This window comes from Elephantulus edwardii, unplaced genomic scaffold, assembly GCF_000299155.1.
Source record: "Elephantulus edwardii isolate Elephantulus edwardi_28Jun2011 unplaced genomic scaffold, EleEdw1.0 scaffold00008, whole genome shotgun sequence".
In the NCBI taxonomy this organism is placed as follows: Eukaryota; Metazoa; Chordata; class Mammalia; order Macroscelidea; family Macroscelididae; genus Elephantulus; species Elephantulus edwardii.
Window position 1 is genome coordinate 13,320,909 of NW_006399758.1, and position 14,022 is coordinate 13,334,930.

Sequence of the window (14,022 nt, forward strand, 5' to 3'; positions counted from 1 at the left end):
GATGGGTCTGAATTGCCTATTTTTAGGTCAGCTGCTGAACATTTTGACTACTGTTCAGCAGGGCTCCTACAGTAACAGGCACTCTACAAAATCAGCTCGTTGCCCTTGAGTCACAATCGACTCATAGCTGAGCCCCAACAAGTTTTCAGAGGCTTAAGTCGTGCCGGAGGATGCTGCTCATTCATCTTTATCCCGAGGAGCAGCTGATGGGATTTGGATTGCCTGCCTATTTGGAGTTGGCATCACAACATCTTACCCATTAGGCCACCAGACCTCCCTACAACAACCAACAATCAGAAAAATACGTGTGTCCATCAGCATAAGCACGAATGAGTGTAAGGGTGCGTAAGACAAGACAGCCTCCAGGAAATGCCTCTCGATCAGTTTGAACTCACCAGCTGCGCTGAAGGTGGAAAGATGGACAGCTACAAGTCAGTTCCAGCTTGACAGCAACAAGTGAGGGATATGTACAATTGTTTCTACAAACAGACATATGTTTGTGTGTACTGCATATGCTGCTGTTGTTGTATACTATGCAGTCAGAAATGACCCATAGCTGACCCTCTAGCAGGTTTTCAGAGGCAGTAAATCACGTGGGATCTGACTGCCCATCTTTCTCCCATGGAGAAGCTAGTGGACTCAAACACGAACCTTTGGGAAGTTACTTCCTAGACATAACCAATTACCTTGTGGGTTGAGTTACTAAAACTGAGGGCTTAGAGCTCCTGTCTTGGGAAGACAAGAGTCAAATTCAATCAAATAGCAAAACGTAGTCCAAAATGATACAGCTCTATGACCTAGTTTGGCAAGTCCTGTCTAGGGTCTTAGATGACTGAGAATGGCCATTTGAGATACAACTATTGGTCTCTACATGTCTCTCACAAAACCAAATAGGAAACCAAAGACTATAATGATGAAAGTAGTCTACAACATCATCTAAAGACCAGAAAAAACTGAACGGGACCTGGCTACCATCACCAACCATTAGATTAAGTACAAAAGAGAGAAAAACATAAGACAAATAATATATTCCTAAAAAAATCCTGTAGAGATGAGGAATGAGGAGTTTCCAAGACTACCTTACTGGGACAGTCAGTACTCAGTACTGCCACCAGTCATATCAGCCAAAACACAGAGCAGCTCATAAATAAATAATAGCACCTGTGAATACTGTGCTCCTTTAAATAGTCACCTAACACAAAGATCATAAGGGAAAATGAAGGGGGTGAGAAAGACACAAGAAAGCCAGATTCACCAAAACAGAACCACCAGAATGAAAATAATGAGAATACATGGTGGCTTGGACCCTGCAGAGAGGCACTGTCTTTGGGCTAGCAGTGCAACTCCCTCCAGAATACACCATTAGAGATTTTGAGTCAAAGGAATAGAGTTTCCAAGGAGAGTCCAACAGGCTAAGTAAAATTTTTCTAGAAATCACAATATATTAAATGGTTTACTTTCCTTTCCCTCAATGTGATGTGATTATCTCCTTAGAGTGCTATAAAGAATGATTTTGAAGTACCATTTTTGCATGCCTGATTTTTTTCAGGAAATTATTTCTGAATAAGAAATTAACAGCCAATCTATCCCTTTAATTGTTAACTTACACATAGATGGCTCAGATCTACTCATATCAAGTCACATGTTACCTCTCCTCCCTACTATCCTTTTCTCCTTAAGTCTTTTAATATTAATGGTCTATGGAATTCACCTGCAGTAATAAAAGTAGCAGTGGAGAATGAAGAGATGTAGAATGTTGCTCATTATGTTTGAGAATCAATTAAATGCTGATCTTAACAAAAGAAAAAAGTAAGTATGAAATAATTCCAGTAAGTCCATTCCCGTAAAGTTCAGCTTTGAGGAAGTGGCATCTCCTACCTGAGTTATCATCTGTAAGACAGATCTGTAAACTGTAACTTGAGGGCCAAATCTGGCCCATTATTTGTTTATTTAAAGTCCATCAGCCAATGATGGGTTGCAACCCACATTCTGTTGCATCCTCTAACCTATATCTATATATCTAATATTTATATATATGTATTTTGGGGGGAGGAATGCTTACATTTCTGGTGGTGTTATACGCATTTGAGTCTACTATGACTCACAGTGACCCTATACACACTAGCTCTGAACTCTATCCTGAGCCAATCTCTCTGACACACTTATTCTCATTACCCCAGTCCCTGTGTCAATCCACCTCATCAGGAGTATTCCTCTCCTGCCCTGTCCCTCTAACCCTTCCAAGCATGATGTCTTTCTCCAAGGACTTACTGGTTAAAACAAAAAATTAAAAAAACTATTATTTTGTGACACATGAAAGTTAACTAAAATTCAAATTTCAGTATCTATGTTTAAACTTTGATGAGAACATAGCTATACTTGTTTGTTTACATATAGTCTGTGGCTGACTCTGTATTACAACAGCAAAAAGAACTGCTGCAAGATTTACCTTTAGTGGTCTTTTCTAGGAATTTAATATTTATTTTACATTTTTTTCTCTTCTGGGTACTTAATGTAGTGGTTGGTAGGGGTGGCCAGTTCCTACCCAGTTTTTCTCGTTTAATTATCTGCAAGGCTGTACTAAACATTAATATTTGCCTCTTATAGAAAGCTTGTCAGCCTTGTTTGATACTAGGGTTGCTCTTTGCAAGGAACACACAGTTTCAATGAGAATGAACATATTTATCCAATCACTTAAGTCTCTGTGGAGAAAAAAACCCAGCGCCAAATCTTTGATGGATATGGATTAGTACTGTTGTGAATGAACACATAACAAACTCACCTGGTCACCAGGCTCAAAGCTCATCTCCTCCTTCTCAGTTTTCAAAGCTATTAATTTTGTGTTACTGGCAGGATCTGTCTTACTGTCCAGTCGCTCAAGTTTGGGGGTGATTTCTGGTAAACCAATATCTTTAGTATCATCTTTATCTAGCAAGTAGCGAAGTAGTGCATTTTCTTTTTTCTTAGGGCTCACTGGCTCCTGTTTAATAGTCACTTCTGAACCCGGAGCTGTGCTGCTGGACTCCTGGTTCAACTCTTTGCCTGTGGCTTCTGCGATTAACTTAGTCAAGTCCACAGGGGAACTGCTGTCCTGTAAGAGTCTGTGCAAAATTTTATGCTTCTCCTTGAGTGAAGTCCCATGTGTTGACCCGGAACCAGGCAAGCTACTCGTGGAGTCCTTGTTTGCGTCCGACAAAGAAGTGGCTAAGGGCGAAGGCTCCATCTGATCCGATTTGGTGGTCAACAGCTGCAGGAGTTTGGTCTGCCCTTTGCTGTCATGCAGTCTGCTCTGTCCATCAGGCCTCTCGCTGCTCCCAGGCTGGGGCAGGTTGGAATCATTTGTTTCCTTCTGCTCCCCAGGATGGCAGCTGCCCTCTGCTTGTCCAGTTGTACCTTCAGATGGCTCCCCATAAAGTCCAAAACAATCTTTGGAGTCTAAGCTTCCCATCTTGCTAAGTGGGGGAGGATTCATATTAACTGGGGAGTTTTGCAAATTACCCATCTTTAGGTCCGGGGAAGCCAACGATGACCCTAATGAGACCCCATGACCCTCACTGAGGGCCTGAAGTGCATTGAGGGAACTGTTGGTGTAACTATGGCTATTTCCTGTGCTGCTGCAAATTCCCACAGGGGAATGCAAACTTCCTGCAGGGGAAAACTGACTGGGTGGGATTCGAGGGCTTCCAGCCACTCCAGGGCTCATGCGATGCCTCGGGGAAAGCATGGAGTTGGGCTGTCCTGGGTTCATCCCAGGGCTGCTTTGTGAGGGACTGTTCATTTTGAGTGCATAGTTACTACCCTGAGGAGTGGCTGCTTGCATGCTTGACACATGGTTCATTCCCCCAGAACCACCGAACCTGCTCATGGGCATGCCCATTTGTTCCTTTGGGCCATTTATGGGAAAATTTATATTGCTACTGAGGGTCATGTCCTGACCTGGGTTCCCACTGCACATGGCCTGATGGGCAGGGCTGCCAGAGCTAATTGCATTCAATGGCTTCCCCATAGCTTGTCCAGTCAGATCCGGATTCATTACACAAACATTCTGCTCTCTGTATGAGGGGGGAAAAAAATACGTTAAAAGGAAAAGTACTTAGTAAAGGTGCTAGTAATTTTAAAAACCAAAATGGTTTCTTTCTTTAAAGAACAAACTACATTTAAAGGAATGGTAATACTTTGATGAAACCATCTGCAATTGCAGACAAGACTGAACAAGCACACTTCTGGACCAAAAGGGGTATTTTTCTGTCAATTCATTAAGATGTCTGTGGTTTTCCAGAAGAGCTGTGTTTCAATCTGATTACAACTACACTGAAATTGCAGTTTTTAGATAAGACATTAGCGGGTTAAAACGACACATCTTTCTCATTTTACAGTTCATAATCACGGACAACTGAAAGCTTGTTCATCTTTAAGAAGTGACCTAAACAATTATCCCATTGCTATTGAGTCAGTTACAATGCACTGGGACCCTTCATTCAGTTTCCAACACTGTAGATCTTATTGGAAGAGATTGTGTCTTTTTCTCCTGCAGAGCAGCTGGGAGATGCAAACTGATAACCTTTGAGTTTGCAGTGCAACCTATAATACACCACACATCAGAGCTCCTTATGGCTATAATTAATTACTTGCCAAATTCCAATTCCTAACAATAGACACATCTGTAAGCCTGCAGTGCTCTGATATGTACTACTTGGCTCATGATAAAAAGCAAACTTAAGGGGGGAAACTTCACCCCTAACTATTAGAAACTGCTAGTTCTAGAGCCAACAAAGTTGCTGAACTGTTTGTTCAGTGTTAAGAGTGCTTTGTTAAGCAGATTTCCACTCACAGCCCCCCAACTCCTTTGCAAGTCAGAGCCTGAGCTTCTAAGACAGACAATTTGGCTGGGAGGCAGCTTTGGAGTGACCTTTTTGTGTGATTTGATTCTCCTGCTCCTAGACAATGCCAATCCATCTCCTTACTAATGACTCAAAGCAGGTTTTGAAGTGAGATGACTTTCTAAGTCTCGTGAGCTTCAATTTATACAGACCGACCAGTCACTGGTGAGTTACCAAAAATGTGTTAAAAAATCCAAACAATACAAATTTCACAAACTGTCAAACATCAGCTTTAAGTTAGGTGAGTGAAATTTGGCACATCTGTAACCACTTTCAAATTGTTTCAGATTTATTAACAGCTGGCAAACAGAGCTGCCTTTAAAAAAAATTATATCTAAATAAAAAAGAAATAATTGAGAAAGGTAATAAAATGTCTTCTTTAACCAGAGAACTTTATATATCTTCTGAAAGCACATGCATAAATATTTATATCAGCTTGAAATTTAATCATCTTCCTACACTGGTGCTCTCAAACAATAAAATTTCCAACATTTACTTTCAAAACCAACCATTTATTTTCATTTATTAATGGAAATGTTTCCAAGTCAAGAAGTTAATTTAAATGTGAAAACAAAAATCTGAAATATTCTAAGTACATACATTTGAAATTTTCAATTTTAAGTACATTGGAACAGAAATCACACTACTGGCTTCAACAGTCCTGCTCTGCATATCCTCCTACTATGAAGTGATTAATTTCCCTTTCTCAATGTTCACTGCTAGCCTTGCATTCTTCTAGCTCCATCTAAAAATCACTAAAGTTAAGAATAAAATTCAAAGGGCAGCCCTACCTTGCCAGCACTATACATTGTATTTTAGCCAGCAATTAACAGCAATTGTATTTTCTATGTACATTCTTCATTCCTGGAGTTGATAAACAGAAAAGTCTAACAAGTTGGAAAACCTTTAGGATAATCTGTTGCTTCTATAGCACTTCTTCTTAATGTGGGAAGGGCAAGGAATTCTTAGAGCTGGGATTACCTGTGAAGCATATGTAAAGATATTACGAGCTGAGGTTCATTAGTAGTCTGAGAACGGATGAGCTTGCTCTTCGTTTGGGCAGCAACAAGAGTGCCGTCGGACAAGGAAAAACGATAGATTTGACTGAATGCCAGTCCTTGTCTGAGCACTGCAAACAAGCAAGGAAACAGAATGCATGTTTGGGGGGGGGAAACGGGAGGAGGCACAGGAGGCATAACAACACTAATTAACCTCATAAAATTTAATATTTCCTTGCCAACATGTTAAGAGAGTTCTAAGTAATAATATTCCATGCCATTAAAACATTCCATATACTTTAAGTACATTTACTTTACATCCAAAATGATAATAAATTCAATGTACTGTTTTTCAAGAGGCTTACACTCCCAAACATTATTCTCTCCTAAGTCTTAAGTACCATGAAATATCAGAGTGTAAATGGCTTATTAGTTCAAAAGAAGCTTTACAATGATATATTTAAAATGTAAAAAAACAATGAACATTTGGGCTGTTTCCATGTTCTTGCGATGGTGAATGCTGCTGCTATGAACGCTGGCATACAAATCTCCATTTGTGTCTTAGTTCTAATATTCTTGTTATTCTTATAATTTTCTAATATTCCTAGCAGTGAAAGAGTTGGGTCATAACGGTGTTTCTATGCTTAACTTTTTGAGGGAACATCAAACTGCCTTCCAGAGTGGTTGTACCATTTTACAATCCCACAACAGTGTTTTAGAGTTACCACCTCTTAGACATCCTCTCCAACATCTACTCTTGCTAAATTTAGTCCAACCAAAATTGAATAGATAGAGAAACTGTGGTACATTCTAGCAAGAGAATACTATGCAGTACTCAGGAGCAATGATTCCGAAAAATACTACATAACTTGGGAGCGACTGGAGAACATTATGCTGAGTGAACTAACTCACTCTCATAACGACAAATACTGCATAAAACCATTACTGTAAAAATAGAAGGGTAACTAGTTAAAACTTGTATGGGGGGATTTGTAGGGAAGGGTGAGAGCAGAGGGGTGAGGATGGGTAAGGGCAAAACAACAGAGTTGCACAATTTGGGGGGCAGAGGGAGGGGGTAAAGAATCTGGTAGAGACTTGAAAAGACAGGGTAATGATGGGCAAGGTTCAATGGTGATTAGTTTTATAAAACACAATGCATACACGCTTTGAAATACAATGTATATGAACTCTGCAAGCAAATCACTATAAAACTAAAACAAAACAAATCAAAAAAACCCAAAATCAAACCACCCATAAAACCAAACCTAACCCCTAAGAATCACAAACCAATGAACAAACATGATTCCAGTAGAGTGTATAATAATTTCCCTTTATAACAACAGAAATACAATATGTTGTATTAAATGTGATACTCTCAGAATATTCATCTGTAAGTTACACACTGTTCAAGTTATGATTTCACACTACTTTACACCAATTCTGTTTCTCACTGTATAAGAATTATTATTTCTGTGGTTAAGACAACAGGGCATAAAGGTATACAGTCAGAAGAATTTTTTCAGAGGGTAAAAAAAGCAAAACAGAAATAGCTAGTCTTTGTGACATGCAATCAGTTTAAGTTCTGCATAAGGAATCTAGTGCTGATAATACCAAAAAAGATAAAACAAATCAACTAATTAACAAATTAACATAATAATCTTAAATACTTTTCATATTTATCTTTTAAAACTTTTAAAAACTAGTCTCACAGTGCATATAAAAAATGAAAATTCAGTTGAGAAAAAAGTAGTCACATATTTTAGTTTCTTCTTATACTGTTTTAGGAAGTTGTACAAATGGTGTAACACTCAGCTGTTTACCAAAATGTTATCAAGTTCAAGGCCACAGAGAGGCACTTGGGAAGACAGGTCTGGCTATCTCCTTGTGAAGGGTTATAGCCAGAAAAACTTTACACAGTGCAGTTTTAGCACATGGAGTTGTCATGAATGGGAATCAAATTGACAGCAAATGGCTTGGTTTTCCATAATGTCTTAAGAAAACTAACCCGTTTCTACCACATAATCTTCAGTTACCAAACCTAAACTCACTGTTACGGAGTCATTTTTGACTCAGCAACCCTGAAGGACAGAGTTGAACTGCCTCTTCAGGTTCCCAAGGTTTTAAATCCTTACAGATGCAGACCATCGCCTATTCTCCACATTCAGTGGCTCGTGGGTTCGAAGGATCAAACTTCCGGCCAGTCCCTGAGCCTTAACCACTGTGGCACCAAGGCAGACAAGCTTTAAAGCATCTGTGCACATTCACTGCACTCCAAAATTAAAGTTTTCCATGTATTGTGGCAGATGATATGCATACAACGTAGATTCTGACTTCCTGGTAAAAATTCATTTTGGACAATTTGCCAACCATTTTCTGGTAGCATGAAGTTACTTGGAAGTAACAGCATAGAAATTAATTAATATACATATGTGTATCTTGCTTGACATATTAAGTTTGCTGCTCAAATTCTATTTGTATAGAATTTTTTAAATAAGACTTCTATTTCCATGGTGGTAGTTTTAGAATATTATATGATTTTGTCTATGATTCCTAAAGATTTTTTCAATTTCATTTGGTTTGTACCAAACATCTCTGCTAGATTGTTATTTTGTGTAAGCATCCACTTAAAAGGAGTTAGGACAGTCACTCATTTAAACAGAGTTTCCTAGGAAATGATTTTTCTATAGAAATGATCACTCACAACTTACCTCTTTCATATACTTGGATGTCTACATGGAGTCTTCCTTCAGTGGGTCCTATATATTTGTATCTAATACAGTGTCCGGTATATATGTATATACTTTCTTGTAAGAACAAGAGGACAATTTCGGGAATTGTCTACAGAATTAAATGCAGGGCACTGAGCTAAGCAAACAAGGATACTGAACATGTCTGCTCACAGTAACACTTTTTGGGTTTTTATTTTTTAGTTATTTTTATTTTAAAACAGACCTAGAAAAACATGTTAAATATTGATTTCTGCCAAACACACTATGCATATTTCTTCTAACTAAAAGAAAAATGCTGAGAAACACAAATTGTTGGTATTCTTTTTTTTTTTAAATTATTTTGTGTGTGTATACCGTCAAATCAGATCTGACTGGTACAGGAGGATATTGCTCCTCCTTCTCCGGCAGAGCATCTAGTGGATTCAAACTGTGTACCTCTGGGATTTCAGTGCAGCTTCTTGCCACTAGGCCACCAGAGCAAATTGTTGGTATTCTTAAAAGAATATCACATGGCTAAGGTGAAGAAATGAATGAGAGCAGTAATAAGCTATCATTTGTGCTTTCTGAGCCATAAAGTATACCGTTTAAAAACAAATTCTGTAGTACAAAGTCATAGTGCATATTCAACAGAAGATAACCTAAAACTGTACTCTCAATCATTAAGCAGAGTAATTAGGTATCCCACATTGCCTTCCGTTCTTGCTGCTCTAAAATACCTTGAAGCATCTTAACCAAGCACATCTTGCCCCCATCCCCATATCCAGTACCTAGCAGAGGAGAATCACAAGTCAAGGAAGAGAAAAAGCTCTTCTCCCTCATTCTCTGAACACAGTACTTTCTAAAGCAAGGGAATTCTCTTGGGTCTTGATCTATTAACACAAAGTTGAAACACGCATGAGAAAAAAGTGGTTTTGCAGAAAGAACTTTTGGAGCCATATGACAGTGCTGGCAGGCCTGGTGCTGCCACTATCACCACTGTACCAGTGCCACTAGACAAGTGCTACTTCCGTGGCGATGGAGCATCCTGAGCCTGTCATTTCACTTGGCTCAATGTCCACAACTGTACAAGCAGCCCTAAAGCCACCTCCTTCATAGACGTGAGTCTATGTGTTTGTGAGGATTAATTCATTAATGTAAAGAAAGCACAATGCCAGACAAGACTAACAGTGCAATAAGAGCTCATTATTGGTGAAATATGAGTCTGAAGTTTTGAGTTTAGTTCCTGTCACTGAAGTAATTCATTGTATGACCTCAGATAAGCCACAACATCGGTCTGGACCTTGTTGGCCTAAATCTAAGTAATTTGTGCAGGTTATCATTTTGAAGGAGGGTTTGGATCCCATTGCTATCTTTACTAGTAATTTATTTGATCTTGCAAATTTAGTTTTATTCTTATTTCTACGTTTTCCTTATGATTCAGATAATATACTTTTGATATTAGATGGTATACCTTATTAGTAAAAAGTCCTCAGAAAAAAAGTAAATGATCCTTTCCCCTTTAGTTTTGTCTGTCTGTCTATGTGAAATTATTTCCCATTGCTCTTCTCGCCTACAAATTTGTCTGTCAGGTTTGCCTTTAGATGATAGCATCTTCCAGACCAGGCAACTCAGGTACCTATAAATCATGAAGGGTGGTGAGATCCAATCTCCAGAGATGCACTTAAAAAAAAAATATAACCGTTTAAAATGACCAGAGGGAGCAAGTATCAATTAATAAGAATAAAACATTCTTTAGAGATACTTACCTTCATGATGATGCCGCTTAGCATAGGATAAAGACTCCCCTTCATGCTGGGCATGGAACTTCTGAATGCATCTCCTCACCAGATCCTCCCAGCCTGGTTTCATGGCCGCCCTCATGGTGCTGGTATCCAGCGAAGTGATCTTGCCTGTAAATAATAGCAGGCTTTACATAATCAGACTAATAAATTCTCTGAAACATTTACCTGAGAAATAATCACCATTACCAGCTCCTTCACATTTTCTCAAAAATACTTTTTTGCCATTACAGGTAAGTAAGTATCCTACAAAGAGTTCCTCAGGGGACACTGGGGAGAACAACTAACGAATGGGACATGTACCTTGGAGATCCTGGCGAGTAGTAAAACTTTCTGATGAGGGAAGAACCGGTCTTTCCTTCATTGGAACTCTTCTTGCCACACATATCAAGCAGGACTGCAAATCTTAAATCATAAAGTAGTTATATTCATATTAGGTTTTTGGATTTTTTAAGCAATACAAGCAAACCAAAATGTAAGTATGACAACACACTCTTCTAAACCAGTAAAACAGAGCAACAACATATTACATGCTTTTTGCTTATTTTGTTTCTCACTGGCCCTTTTCTCTCCTCAACTCAAGTGGGAAGCACTGGGGAGTGGAGAGGGTATACTATGCTTAGTGAGAGGGGGAAGCTACCTTACAAAACACATCATAAAAACCTACTACTTTAACAATCAAACCCACTGCCTCTAGGTGAATGGACTCCCACTCATGTGGGCCTCCATCCAGTCTCTGAGGCTTCTGGAGGAGAGGAGACTGCCTATCTTTCCCCCTTGTAACAGCTGGTGGATTGAAATGCAGGTCTTCTCATTAACCACCCAACACTTACACATTATGTAACCAGGGCTTTCCCTCTATTGCTATAGAGTATATTAACATGGAACTCTCTCTCTAGTAATGACTGGAAAAAAGACTATTCTTTATTAAATGGCTGATAGAAACAACATGTTTAATTCATACTAAAAGACAAAAACGATGACATCCAAAATTTGATGTTCTGCTTTGCGAAGAGTTTGCTTTTTGAATTTTAAGTTTCCCCAAAGATACAGGGAAAATACACTATCTTCTAAAGTATGTAAGTGACTTTACAATGGCAATATGCAACTGAAAACTGGAAGACTATAAAATGAGTGCAGAATATACCTCACAGTATCTGGAAAATGCAGTGTAAACCATAAACAGCCTCATTCCAGTGCAGAATCTAGGCCATGGCTAGTTTCTCACAGAGCCAACACTAAACATTTATTCCTCACCCTTTGATACATCTGAGTTCACTTCTGGAGAACAGGGAAAGGTTTAAACTATCTCTGAAACTTTCAGAACATAATTTATGGTCTTGTGTTTCAATAATGGTAGAAAAAAAGGTGCTAAAATAATCTTTCATACCTTTTTATGTCACAGATTTATGATCCTTTAACTTTAAAATTGGAAAACAATGTCTTGAAATATTGAGTAATAGCTAGTTATCACAAAATTAAAATGTGCCCATCATCCTACAAAGTGAAATTCTGTGAGCATGTACTATATGTATCTTTTGAGTGGCTTTACAGACTATCAACTCATTTGATCTCTTCACACCTTCCTTATGAAGTAGGTACTAGGAAATAATCATTATTGTTTTAAGTGCTATTTCCACTTAACAGAGGAGAACAAAAAGAACAATGCTTAAGCAAGTTTCCCAATGATACACAAAAGTTTAATGGGATCAGCATTTAAACCACAGAAGACCAGGCTCAGAAGCCCTGCTTTTATGCTATATTGTGTTAACAGGCAGAAAGTAATTTTAAAGGTATGAAAATGTTTAAATGCAAAGCACACAGTCATAAATTAAAGAATACCCTTTTTGTATTAGTTTAGAATATTACAGATAGAATTAACAGTATTTAGTGTTGCAGCAAAAAGAAAATCATTTGACAACCTATTTGTAAGTAAAACCTCAATTTTTAAAACTTAGTATCATATGTAACAGCTTTAATATCCTTTCCTGATATCAACCACGATTCAGTGATTCAATATCCAACTACTGCATTCTGAGATTGCTATTAGTAATTTCCTTTGAAAAAACAGTAAACTGATGCTCAGAGAAGTAGAGGAACTTGCCCACAGAACTGGTCTGGTCTAAACTTGCCATAGGCTCACTTTACTTGTTCCTTGTCCTCTCCCTTCCACTCATAGGCAAGATATATTTTTTTCATATCTTCTATTACATCTCATAAGGGAGCTCTAGAGGCCTAGTTGGTAAGGAGTTGTGTTTGAATTTACAAGGTGCTTCATGGGAGAAAGATGGGCAAGCTCCTCTCTGTAATTTACAGCTTCTGAAAACATCCTGGAGAGTAAGCTATGAATTAATTGGTTCTAGCTCCATGGCACATAACAACATCATCTCGTAATACAGATTAGAATAGATTACTTGGAAGGATGAACAATAATCAGTATTTCTTTAAGAAGAACAGCCTGTGAGCTTAGTCAGAGCTTCCATCTATTCCCCATTCCCATCTTAAGCCTCTCTTAAGTACTATTTTATTATGCTACATTCTAAACCTGGTGTGAATGGAGAAGTTCTACAGAACCCATTATTAACACATTGGAAGTTTATGAGATGTCAGCACATGTGTACATGACTCTAGAACCGCATCATATAATTTTTATCAGATTTTCACAGAGACTAGGGCCATCAAAAGGTCAACCCCAAATGTTGTGGCGTTGCACTGTTCTTTCACTAGCCACAAAGAGCTATTTAAAATTCAGTCCTTCAGATGCAGTACTCATACTTCAAGAACTCAAGTTACTTGTGGCAACAATAATAAAAAACACCTGGCTTCAAATTGACTGTAGAGAGAGAAAAAAACTCATTAATACAGAATACCCTGCTAAGCAGTCCTGTTCTAGAGACTTGAAGAGTTTTCATGGTGTAGTCCATAGGGGGTTGTGCTGCAGTTCGAATCCACTGGCAGCTCTGTTGGAGAACGCTGGGCAATTTCTGTGATTTACAGCCTCCAAAACCCCACTGCAGGATCAGCCATGAGGCAGTTTCAACTTGTCAGCTTTGAGTTGAAGTTTGATTTGAGAGACTTAAAAAAAAAACACCTCTCAATTTATCACAAAGAACTAATTACTGCAAAGTAACAGGAAAGGAATAAAAAACTGCCTCTAAATTTTTCTTAGTCTGACCAGAACCGTAGATTAACAAGTGTACACAATACAGAAACATGAGCTCTGCGGGGGATTTTTGCCCTACCTTCCCCTTCTTCCTTGATGGACTTTGGTTGAGAGACAGCAAAGCACTGCATAGTTTCATATTTCTGATGTGCTTCCTGGTTATCATGGCCTTCCTCTTCTGAATCTGGCAAAGACTTTACCAGCATCCGGCAATTGAAGGTATGGCTGTTCCGCCTGGGAGGTTCACCAGACCAAGATCCTCCATTCACTGAGCAAGAGAAAAGCAATCCAATATTATTAAGAGTCATTATCAGATTCACGGTTATTCAATGATTAAATGGATGGATTGACAGTTACGTTACACTTATGTTCCTGGTGCTTTTATATGCTCCTAAATACCTTTGTAATGCAGGAGGAAAAATATTTTGGTTAAAGTTTTTAGCAAGTGGGAAAAATTCTTGGGGTTTCCCAAAT

The 14,022-nt window shown here is 38.5% G+C and overlaps 1 protein-coding gene across 1 annotated transcript in view; it reads right to left on the reverse strand.

The window, feature by feature from the left end:
• The window catches only part of NCOA2 (nuclear receptor coactivator 2), a 348,889-nt gene that overhangs the window by 43,306 nt on the left and 291,561 nt on the right, over positions 1-14,022 (reverse strand). The window contains exons 7-11 of the mRNA XM_006880449.1: positions 13,628-13,816; positions 10,689-10,790; positions 10,353-10,496; positions 5,862-6,009; positions 2,783-4,052 (exon numbers count right to left, since the gene is read on the reverse strand). Coding sequence (XP_006880511.1) covers positions 2,783-4,052; positions 5,862-6,009; positions 10,353-10,496; positions 10,689-10,790; positions 13,628-13,816 — 1,853 coding nt within the window. The remainder of the gene's footprint in view (positions 1-2,782; positions 4,053-5,861; positions 6,010-10,352; positions 10,497-10,688; positions 10,791-13,627; positions 13,817-14,022) is intronic.